This window comes from Octopus bimaculoides, chromosome 11 (genome assembly GCF_046866305.1).
Source record: "Octopus bimaculoides isolate indiv1 chromosome 11, ASM4686630v1, whole genome shotgun sequence".
NCBI classification, from domain to species: Eukaryota; Metazoa; Mollusca; class Cephalopoda; order Octopoda; family Octopodidae; genus Octopus; species Octopus bimaculoides.
Window position 1 is genome coordinate 67467554 of NC_142938.1, and position 12500 is coordinate 67480053.

General features: G+C 34.2%; 1 protein-coding gene across 50 annotated transcripts in view; it reads right to left on the minus strand.

The window, feature by feature from the left end:
• Positions 1 to 1577: 1577 nt before the first annotated feature.
• LOC106882850 (uncharacterized) overlaps positions 1578 to 12500 on the minus strand; it is a 187340-nt gene continuing 176417 nt past the window's right edge. For 27 of the 50 annotated variants that reach the window (XM_089360293.1, XM_089360290.1, XM_089360275.1 and 24 more), the window contains 4 exons: positions 8764 to 10312; positions 8519 to 8640; positions 5269 to 5348; positions 1578 to 3471 (listed from right to left, as the gene is read on the minus strand). In XM_089360293.1, coding sequence (XP_089216419.1) covers positions 3040 to 3471; positions 5269 to 5348; positions 8519 to 8640; positions 8764 to 10312 — 2183 coding nt within the window. In that variant the 3' untranslated portion in view covers positions 1578 to 3039. Of the gene's footprint in view, positions 3472 to 5268; positions 5349 to 7500; positions 7540 to 8518; positions 8641 to 8763; positions 10313 to 12500 lie in introns of all 50 variants that reach the window. The other 23 variants (XM_089360260.1, XM_089360247.1, XM_089360244.1 and 20 more) reach the window with 1 other exon arrangement.

Here is a 12500-nt window from a genome sequence, read left to right on the forward strand (position 1 = left end):
GTTTGGGTGTCAATCTGAGGACATGTACCGAGAGTGATAAAAATCAAACATCCAGTCAACACCATGGTGTTTGGAGCGATCACTAGGGATGGTGACATTATGCCTCCATTCATCTTCCCACACAGCCTCACATTCAACAGGGAGGCCTACATCAAATGCCTGGAGGAGATAGTGCTGCCCTGGGTCAAGAGGGTTGCTGCTGAAAGACCCCCATGTCTGGCAACAGGACTCTGCATCATGCCCCACAAGCAGGAGAACGCAGTCATGGATGTCAGACAATTTCTTCAACCACATCATTCCTAACATCTGGCCACCTAACTCCCCACATTGCAACCCCCTTGATTATTATGTGTGGGGCACAGTTGAGCAAAAGACTAACAAAACTCTTTGTAACACCAAAGTTAAACTGGAGGCAAGGATTATGGTAACATTCACCAACTTAAACAAGGAGACCATACACAAGAGTTGCGGGAGATTCTGAAATCATCCAGAGGCCATGGTTGAAGCCAATGGCGATTTTATTGAATAAATTTACTCTTTAGTATTCCAAGATTTTTTAATGTAATTTTAGTAAATATATGTTAAAATTAGATGTTAGTATTATTTTCATTTTTGCATAATTTAGACAGTTTATTCACTGCACCATGTATACGGTTTCTTTTTCAGTGAAGAGAATCTACACCAGAGTTATGTACCTTGCCAAAAAGTTCCATATGACAGCATTTAGCTGCATAATTTTTTTGACTACTTCTTAAATGTTTAATTAGTAATATTTATGCCATTAGATCTGATCTATACCAGGACTGTTATTTCTATACTTCATTCCATTTATCCTACTTTCAGTGAAAGCCATTTAACTTATCAAACACAGCTGTTCCCTGATTTCACACCACAAAATCTTGCCAATACAGATCGTACAATGTATGGACATGGTAATGAATCTCATAGTTTACGTTTTCTTCTTTGCCTTTCATCAGTTCCCTCTTATCTAGACACACATAAGTTTTTGTTCAGAAAATCAAATCAAATAATTGTACGCAGAGAAATACTAACGATGGTTTACCTTGACATGAAAGAAAGTTACTATAAATTTGTAAAGGCACAAGCACTCTTTGCAACCATGCAGTTTGGGGTTCAGTCCCACTGCACAGCATCCTTGGTAGATAGAAATCATGTGCAAGCCCTTTGTGTGTGTCTTTGTCCCCCCACTCCAATCCACCACTTAACAAGTGGTGTTGGTTTGTTTACATCCCCATAACTTAGTGGTTCAGCAAAAAGTAACTGATAGACTAAATACCAGACTTAGAAAAGTAAGTAGTAGGGCCAGCTTGTTTGACTAAAAACACAGCATAACTGCAGTTCAATGACTGAAACATGACAAAAGACAAGAGAACTCGTCCGTCTCGCCTCATGGCACACAATCTTACCTTGTGTTACAAGTAAATTTACTTTGCTTAGGAAATCAAAACTCGCGAACAGCAGCAATGTCTGAACGCCATGTTAACACAATCTCTCAAGTTCCTTTATACAACAAACATAATCAAAGTAAAAAACAATACAGAAAAAAAAAAGACAAATTACTATTGAATAATGTATTTAGAAAAAATTATATAATTGATGTGTGACAGAAGCACCTTTTCACAACCAGAGTATCCTTTGGTAGCTGATGTTTTGAAACTGGGTTTTATTTCACCAAAGGCCATAATTTATGCAGAAAATGTCTATTTGGGATATTTACTGTTGTGTGTTTAAACTGTTTAATGTTAAGTCATTGTTTCATAGTTGAATAATAACAGTCAGGATATAATTTTCTTTTTTCATTTACAAATGAGGTGGGCTTGTTCCTTTTTCTTCTCTGAATAAAAGGTAGGAAGAAGTGGACGGGGTTAAAAAGGATAAAATGGATGTGTGTGTGTGTGTGGTCCCTGTTAAAAGGGTTTGAAAAAAGGAAAATGGATGTGCATGGTGTCTGCTGTATTAAAATGAATAACTGCTCGTTATTTGTATAATAGCACCATTATGAAAATGCGTTGTTTTGTTTACTGTAAGGGGTTAAGTAACTTGACCTTCAGTACATTATTGTTGTTAATGGGAAGAATGAAAGGCTAAGCTGATTAACTGAAATTAGAAGTAAGGTAGAGAGAGTAGCAGCGAAGAAGATACTTCACAGCATTTACTCCATTTTGCCACAAAATCTTCCAGTAATGTCTGAACTAAAATGTATTTAATATAAAAAAAAAAAAAAAACTATACATATAAAATTAACACACATAGTGTGTATTTTATATATATATATATATATATATGTGTGTACATATATACATACATATATATGTGTGCATATACACACATATGCATATGTGTATGTATAAATAGAAAAGTAAATAATTTGACAGCAATAAATACAAATGAAAATAAAGTTATAGAAGAGTTACTGAACTCTACAAACAACAAACACTGAAATTGTAGAATTTCAGGGAAAAATGTTAGAATTTTGGTGTCTCTTGTTCAAGTAAAAATCACTGACAACAAAGAAATGAGTAAAAAATGGTTGTTTTAATTATTTACAAGGCAAATTTGATAAAATATTTGTTTCATTCAGTATTTCTTGCTCTTAAATTGACAAGAAAATATTTTGGAATGATAAAATTTTTTTTCTATTTTTTTTTTTTGTTTTTGGGGTGTGCATCTATGAAATTTTGATGTTAATTTTTTTTTTAACAACTTTCCTAATGGATGGATAATTTAATCATTCTGTGGAATGTTTTATTACATTTAAATTGATAATAATAATTATTATTAAATTTTCACATTTAGGTTCTTTAGTGACATTCAATAAAGTTTGACAAAATACTCTACACATCAAAACATTTTAATGAGGGTGAAAATTCAATTTTATAAAATGCGAAGGCTGAGCTGTGGGAGTGTGTGTGTGTGTGTATGTGTTTATGGTTGCAAATAAAACTGGGAAATGGAAGCCATATTGAACACAGAAGCAACCATGATATGTGGAAGCAAAATGTTTCATTACTGCCTCATTCAGTGACTATTTTTGTAGATCACTATTTGCAAAAAAGACAGAAAAAAGTTTCTCAGCATCGTTTGCACTTCACTTGGAACATTTCTGCCCAGCTTTTGCTCAATGAGATTGACTAAGGCAGCAGCCACCTCAGTCTGATCACTGCCCATTGTTATATCCGGTTCAGTAGGAGATGTATTCACAGCCTTATCATCCATTGAAACAGCAGCTGTAGCTGTGGCTACATCAACAGAAGATGAAATAGCTTCTGTGCCAGGAAGAGGAGACTCTGGAAACAAAATTGGGGATGTACTGATATCTCTCGTAGAGAGTTTATTTCCGGGCATCACAGACATTTTTGAAGTAAGTCCAGCCATTTTCTGTTCAGTTTCCTGGATAGCCTGACTCAACAACGCCAAGATCTCTTGGGAGCTTTGTTCTGGGTTTGACATCTGACAAAATAAATATATAATAAAATCAAAAGTTTAATACAAGTCAGAGCTAGTACAATAATTTGGTTTAATCTCAGGGATATAACATGTTCTAAGCTATATAATCTTCATAAAAAATAAGTTGGAGTTAACAGAATCATATGGAAATTATACATCTTTTGTCCACCAGTAGCTACAGTGTATGCCACCCATGGCAGCCCTTGTATTTGCTAGTCTCCCTCCTAATCCATACCCTTATGCCCACAGCAGAACCCCACCGCTACTACCACCAGCTGTACTACTGTTGGTCACCACTTTTCCCTCGATTAGCAAGCACTACTTATTCACGCATTTTCATAAATTTTGTCATTTGAAACAACATTACCTAGATTATATCACACTTCTATTCACTTCTCAGTGCAACTTTTGAAAAGAAGCATTTTAATTCTATCATAGACTGAACGATTTCTGAATAAAGTAAAATGGGACTAATATTGATTTCAAATTTTGGCACAAAGCCAGCAATTTCATGGGAAAGGGCAAGTTGATTATATCAACCCCAGTGCTCAACTAGTACTTATTTTATCGACCCTGAAAGGATGAAAGGCAAAGACAACCTTGGCAGAATTTAAACTCACAATGTAAAGATGGCGGTGCCCCAGCATGGCCACAGCTCATGAGCTGAAACTAGAGAGAATGAAAAATGGATGAAAAGCAGCTAAGCATTTTGCCCAGCATGCTAATGATTCTGCCAGCTCACTTTCGTCTGTCTGCTATTTACATTAACATTGACATGAAAGCCAAGACAATTACTGCCCCTTATGAACAAGAAAAAAAATGTATGTAACATTCAATCCTTCTGAAAAATAAAGTTACCATTGAAAAATTGAGATCAGTTTGGTCAATTATACACTCCTCCAAGTTCTATGTCCCAATGCCTATGTTAAGAACTTTTCAACTTTTTCAAGCTTTACTTGAAGTGAGAGAGATGCAGTCTCCAAGTGAATTTATTGAAAGGTGGGTGAATGTGGCTAAAATGGCAAGAGTGGATGGTATCATTTTGGGTATAGACCTGCAAGTCAAAAGAACAGGAATTGGAGAGGATACTTGGTGTTGATATTCAAGGACATCTTGGATGGTGGGGTTCCTCAATTGGGCCTAGAGATCCTCCTATATCAGGGATATTACATCATTATCACCCCCACCCCTTTTTTTACAGTTGTAAACTATGTATACTTTTGCTTTCATTCTTACTATATCCAGTATAGACCTTTTATTATTTTTTTTTTATCATTCCACTATGTAAAATCCCTATACTTTATGTCTCTACACTGACCCCTCATCTATCACCCTGGTGGCATATAAAAGAAATCATTATTATTATTATTATTATTATTAGAGAGTACTGATTTCTTTACAATATTTGAGTATACTTTTCATATATAATGTATCACAAAAATAAGTATTAATCCATAAAAGTGCAAATGTATGCTATAAGAATTTCAATGCGATGGGGAGATAACTCTTCATAAAAACTTCGTCATACAATCTGATTGTAATGAATTGTAGTTTGGTCGGTTTCATTGAGTGAACTGTTCAAAGGACTCAAGTGATTACAACAGAAATAGAATTTAATGGTCTTCATGCCCCAGGATTCATCAAAAAGAGGAATCAACCCCTTGTACATCTAACAAAAGAAATTGCTATTGAAGATATCGTCTCTCCATCTACAAACTTTAATATTAAATAATAAAAACCAGAGTTAAAAGCAATGATGATGATAATGATTATGATGATGCCAACCATAATTTAACTGACCTTTTCATACATCAGTGACAATTTATCAACATCCAGTTTCAAATCTTTTATGACATCCTTGCAAGCCTCCAGTTTATCAGCTGAAATTATAGAAAGAAAAACTTTATAGTAGGACCAATATGTATGAGTGGTTAAACGATAGGAGATTGTGGGGTTCAAATCCCATTTCAGAAATATTTTTCTACCCTCCAAACCCCTACCAAAAAAAAAAAAAAAAAAAAAAAAAAAAGTTACAAATGACTGAGCAAGTTATCTTGTCACTTTGAATTCCTTTCACCCCCATGAGTTATCACTGCATACCTTCCTATTTTAACTACCTAAAAATGGAGCATTTCTTTAATTAAAGCATAGAAAGGGAGATTGTTCAAATCAATCAGCCAAATCTCCTTCAATCCATGCACAGCCACCTTTAGAAAAAAAAACTCGAAAAACTGAGAAGGCACATTTCTGAATAATGTAGTCCAACGTACACTGTGCCTGAAAAGAGAACAAAAACAACAACAGCCAAGTTCCAGAAAATTATTTGATGATCATTCTCTAGTGAGTAAATTGCATTCTCACTAATGTTAACCCTCAAGTAAACACTGGTCTTTCCAAATGTTAAATAAGTAATTATGGTTAATCCTCTTAATTGCATTACTGAACCTACAGACATGGGCCCGGGAACAGGGGGTGCAGGTGGTGCAAGCACACCCCCTAGAATTTTTGAAGAGTGCAGAACCAAAATTTGCACCCCTACTTATTTTCCTCAGGTTTAGAAAACAGTGAATAAAAAGTGATGTGTAAAAAGTAGCTTGAAGTTAGGTTCCTTTTCAAAGAACAAAACACAAAAATAAATAACAGAAAAAAAAACAAGACCTTGTTTGTAAAAAAATTTGGACCTGGGTTTGCACCCCCTAAGCAAATTTCGTTCCCGAGCCAGTGCCTACAGACTCAGTCTTCATCTGGTGATTCAAGGAAGAAGTATTACAACAGAATGGTTTTCACTTTCTGCATTATTTTACCAAACAGAAAAAACTTACAAGGTCACAAAACAGCCACAATTTTATTGTGCCACTACTAACTATAGTAGAGAATTACATATCACATTACAGTACTGAACACAATACTATATGAACTTGGATGTTGACAAAGAAGTGTCTTGTTTAACCCTTTCGTTACTGTATTTATTTTGAGATGCTCTGTGTTTCTTTCAATTACTTTCAATATAACAAAGAATTTAGTAAAACAACTTAGTTATCATTAAGCTAGTGTTAGGAACATAAATTGTGACTAAGGTTTGGTGGAAGATTTTAATTAAAAACTTATGAAAACAAGCCATTTGTACTCAGAGCCAGAGGCAGTTTCAGCCAGGTTGGTAACGAAAGGGTTAAGGCATAATGCATAAGCAGTGACAAGATACAAACCACCAACTTACAGCAATTTGCCTGGTTGTACCTTTCTCATGAACTAAATGCAGTATATATTTTAAAGAGTGATGTGTGTGTGTTCAACACGTCATCATTTTACATCCACTTTTCCATGATCACATGGATCAGATTTTCTCTGGCTGGATGCTCTTCCTGTTGCCAACCCTTACCTGTCTACAGGCAAAGTAATATTTTCCCTATTGCCAGGCATGTTTTTCATGGAAGACTGGAAACAACCTCACTTATATGACAATGATGCTCATTCACAACCATCACATGATGTACAAGACAAGGGTACACACACAGGCTTCTTTCAGTTTTTGTGTACCAAATCACTCACAAGGCTTTGGTCAGTGAGAGGTTATAGCAGAAGACACTTGCCCAAGGTGTCATGCAGTGGGACTGAACCCAAGGCCACATGGTTGGGAAGCAGGTCATACCTGTGCCATGATGATGATGATGATGTGTATGTGTCCAACATTCAATTTGTAACACACCTGAATTGAAGGTAATTAAGTTCAGAACATTGAACATTTTCACTGATAAATCACAGCAAGTTGTCATCTCTGAAAGCATGTTGAATAAATGAAGATACACACTGACAGAATAATAAACGGAATAACTTGAAGGTTTTACAACATTTGGAAAGAGAAATATTTGCAAGGAGTGGTGAATGAGAAATCATAATATAAGGGATATTTATGACACACAGACGTGCGTGTGTGTATGTGTGTGAGAGAGAGAGAGTGTGTGTGTGTGTGGCAAATGGGGTGAGTTAAATATAGATGTGCAAGGATACACAAAGTTTGTGCATAGCACTTACAAAGATCAGCATTCTGAAGTTGGTTTAAGACTAGCACAGCTATAATAACAATAACAACAGTTAAATGAAAATAATGTGACAAATTTGAACATAATGGTCAACAACATAAATTAAGTTGAAGTTAACAACTGAAAGAATCAATCCATGTTATTTAATCAGCAACAACTTTATTGGCATAAAGCATAAATCTATTACTGCCACAAATGTAATATCAAAACTAGCTTTCAACTGTTATATTTGGACAAACCATTTGAAATGGTGGGATATTTTATAAACATCTACATTTCAAGAATTTGAAAGTTAATCTCTGATACCATAATTATTTATAAGGTTCTCATCATAGAAAACAAAAGTAATGTTTTTAACAAAAATGATTAATAATCTTTATATATTTGTTTTGCAAGATTCTTGATGTGAAACCATGTGTTGAAACAAATATTGTATTTGGGGATGGTCATATTGCCAGTTTAGCCAATAAAAACACACACACTATATATTTGATGTTAATTTGTTTCAGCTTTATATTACATTAATCTTAATCGTATTTCGGCCAGAGTTCTTTCGTCACACTTCTGTGACCTCATCAGTGGTCCTTTGCTTTCTTCTTTCTTATTTGTGTGTCCCTCCTTACTAACGATCAGCCATTTTGTATCAAAATGATATAAGCAGGCTACAACAAGAGACTACCAAATAAAAAAGTAATGGAAATACAAACATTAAATGATGATGATGATGATGAAGTGTTATTAACCAGTCCTAATACACACCTCTCATTGATTTATTGAATTGGAAGAAATACAAATTTGTATTTGATGATAAGCATTTGGTCAGCAAATGAATAATCAATATAGTTTAAATAGTAATGATATAGACAATAGCTACTGCATACAATAAAGCTACACGTTCGATTAGACAACAATTATATATTAGTTCTTTGATTTCGATATAACAGACCATTCTAGAGCACTCCACTTCAGATCATTTACAAAACAAGTTATAATTAAATATAAATAGTTACCTTTAGACGGTATATCCCAAGACTGGGGGCTATTCTTTAAGGGCAACTGTAACTGAGGACTCTCTGATTTTGGAGACACAGGAACAGATTCCATTGGTGTTGTAAGAGCAACATTAGCAGGCCTTTTATATGGAAACAAGACAAAACATTAAAAAAAGGTTAGTGAAAAGAATAGATAAATTCATACATAAAATAGATATTTGCTGAAGCTGTTGCAATATTTTTTTTTTAAGAAGATGACTTACCTACTGATGATATGACTGCTTGTTATAAGAGAGGCAGGGGAGTGAGATCTTGATTTGTCAGGCCGTTTGATTTCTTTCTCTGTGTCGCTATCAGAGCCATGAGAAGTACTAGAGCCTTCAACAGATCGTAACATGGGTGATGAATATTTCTCAAGAGACTGTCGCCGCGTTGTATTGGAACTAGCATTAAACATGGCTACTTTGCTTTTGACACTAGGTAAAAGTTTGTTAGCATCAGATGATGATGACTCTGAAGTATTTAATAATGAATTTGATCCACTAGATTTTCGAGAACTTAGTGAGTTGGTCCATTTGGGCTCGCTATCCTTATGGATAGTAAGAGAAGACACTGATGGTGGAGTTTGATATTTTGATCCCAAACTGTTTGGTCCCATATTTGTCTGGAAAGATGGTGAAGTGGAAATTAATTTAGAAGGGCTGTCTCTTTCAGGTGGATCATTGGGGCTTGGTGCAAGGTCTCCAAGAAATGATTTGGGTTTTATTTCCCGACTTCGTAAACCTAATGCTATAGCTCTGGAAGATATAGCAGGGCTGTGAGGTCTGTCAGGTCCAAGATTAAGACCTGGTGTTGAGGAACGGCGTTCAGTAGAGTCAGGCTTATTGGTCAGATTAGATGTTCTAGTACTTTCTTGTAAATCTGATTCTTTACTTAAAGAATCTTCTGCAGCAGTAGAAGTTTTGTTGCGCTCAGGCACTTTGTAAGAATTTTTCCCAAGAACACCAGACTTACCCAAAAGGATATTTTTGGCTTGGTCTAACGTTAATTCAGGTTGAGGTCTACGATTTCGATTAATTGGTCGTTTGCTGGTGTCTTTCCGGTGTGAATTTAATGTAGTGGACAGAGGTGGTGGCATAAGATCAGCATCGGAAGAGCTTTTAATCCCTTTCTTAGTATCATCTGGTGCACAACCAATGGTTATTCGCCGTTTGGATGCTGCTGAAAGTGAAGCACTTTCCTTAGCTTCAGAAGAAAACCCATCATTGATGTTTCTGGCTGCTGTAGACTGGGCATCACTAGATGTTCTGCTACTTTGAGAACCTTGATCGTCAACTGTGTTAACTTCAGGCACACTGTGAGAAAGGGATAAGTCACATAAAATCTGGAGATTAGAAGCAGGCAGAGTCTCATCATTGTCTATACACGTAAGGTTGGGAACTGACAAACATGGCACCATGTTATTAGAGAGTAAATTCTTTTTATATTTTTTCTTTTTAGGATCTTTCAAAGTTTTTGATACATCTTGGCCATCTTTGGAATATATAGACAATGATTTGTCTTTCTTACTGAAAGAGGTTTCATATAAACTCTGTCTGTTCATTTTAGCCATGGAGCTCTTTGTTTGCTGGCTATATGAGCTCTGGCTGCGAGTTTGAGAGGAAGACTTGCTTGGTTCACTGGTGGATATAGAGTAACGGTCAGCTTTATTTTTCTTGTTACCCATTGACAACCTGGACTTGAGTGACTTGCTGGTCGGTGAGTGAGGTATGTCTTCTTCACTTTCATCTATACGTAACTCAAACAGACTCACTAAAAAAATCAGAAATGTCACCAAATATATTACATTAAACTAAATGTTGCAAACAGAGAAAAAAATTAAAATGTTATCTCCATTAAAATCATTTTTTAATAATTAATATAAATTCAAATTAGAAATTAAATAATAAAATCAGTTTTAACAAGTATAAATGTAATACATCTAAATTGTAAAATGTTTCATTTACAACAATCACACAATGTCAAGCAGATACAAGCACTTATACACTCAAGCACACACAATAGGCTTCTTTTGATTTCCATCTTGGCATTCAAAGGGTTAAAGTAAATGACACTTGCCCAAGTTGCCACGCAGTGAGACTGAGCCCAAAACCATGTGCTTTAGCTGTTGGTATCAATCGACGTTGAGAAACAAATCGAATTTATGAAAGAGACTACAATGTAGCCAGGAGAATTGTAACTAAATAAATTGCTATGATGTGTTGGTACTATGGAAACTTTTGGTCTCTATGCAAAATATTCACAGTAATAAAAGAGATGGGTCAAGCTCTTGCACAAGACCATCCTATATCATTAATTAAACCATCATGCATTAATTAACCAAGCTGATAAATAAGTTTCATTGCCAAGTTTATTTATAATAAACAAACTCGTATCCCTGACTGAATATAAAAGCTATTGAGTTTTAATTAAGTTAGATCTAGTCAAATATTTAACATGAGAGGCTTGGGAAGAGATTTGTTTTCATGTTGGGCACAAACCAAACAGTTGTAAAATTTTGGGAGGTAGTCATTATATCTCAGATAATCCGAAAAAACAAATGAGCCACAGAACCTAGCTTAAACCCTTTTGAGACCAACTCACTTAAAACTACCCTTGGTTCTCTTATAAAAACTTCTTGTCTTGAAAAGATCTAAATTAAAATTAAATCAAAATCTCAATTTATGTTCCAAATACCAGCTAAAGCTGACAGTCATTTTGTTAAATTCTTCATAGTTTTCGAAATATATTAAAATAAAGGTAGTCTATTTCAACAGAAATATGGTAATGAAGGGGTTATGGATACAATCATTATCATCATGATTAATGTCCACTTTTCTATGCTTGCATGGGTCAGACAGAATTTGAGGCAGTTTTACTACAGTCGGGTGGTCATCCTGTCACCAATCCTCACAAGTTTCCAGTTCCAAACTAAGCATTTACACACTGACACACAAAGACAGACAGACACGTTTCTGAGTAGAACATTTTGTTTAAATCTATTGAAGAAGTTACTATAAAAATGAAACAGACTGAATGAAAAAAAATTATAGAAATTACTGATGGTAAACTTTGGAAAAATAAATGTTATTATCAGAATGAGATATATGATTTTGTTGTGTACATAAACTTAAACAGCTCATTACATATTACAGAGTTGCCATTAATTTATTCTCAAGGAAGATAATAAAACTAAGTAAAAAAAAAAACATTAATTTACTCTTCACAAATAGTTTAACAAATTCTGTTATTAAATAATCATAAATATTAAACATATCTACAACATGATTGGATAAACAAATATGCCTTTATACGTAATATGACAATTGTACAACATACATATGCACAGGTATATACAAAACTTATATAGAAAATGATAAACTTTAGAGGATGACATATAAAAATACACTATTTGACAAGTACATGAAATAAATAAATATATATATATATATATATATATATATATATATATATATATATATATATAAAATGAATGATGCATGTTTTTAAACAACTGAAAATACAAAAAACATAAAAAACACCCCAAAACATGCCACCAATAAACATTGAGCAACCAGACTCCATGGAACAACAGTAAGCAACAGACTACAATGAAATTAGTATTAGAACTCCAACAGTTCCAGAGAAAAGCAAAACTTATTTTTGGGCTTGCAGTTTGTGGGTATCAAAATTGAAGATTGTTTGATGTAAGATTTTAAATGATGACATGACAATAAAGTGTGCATGTGTTTGTGAACACATACATATACATATATATATATATGTATACATTCAAAGAATTAGGTCATATTGAATATGAGAAATATAGCAAATATATGTTTATCATTGCCAACTTTTAGCAAAATAAGAATAATTTTTAAAAAAAACTTACAGAATACTTTCTATTATAGCATAGAAAAATGCTCGCAAGCCCAAATCAGAATGTTGGGTGTGTAACATA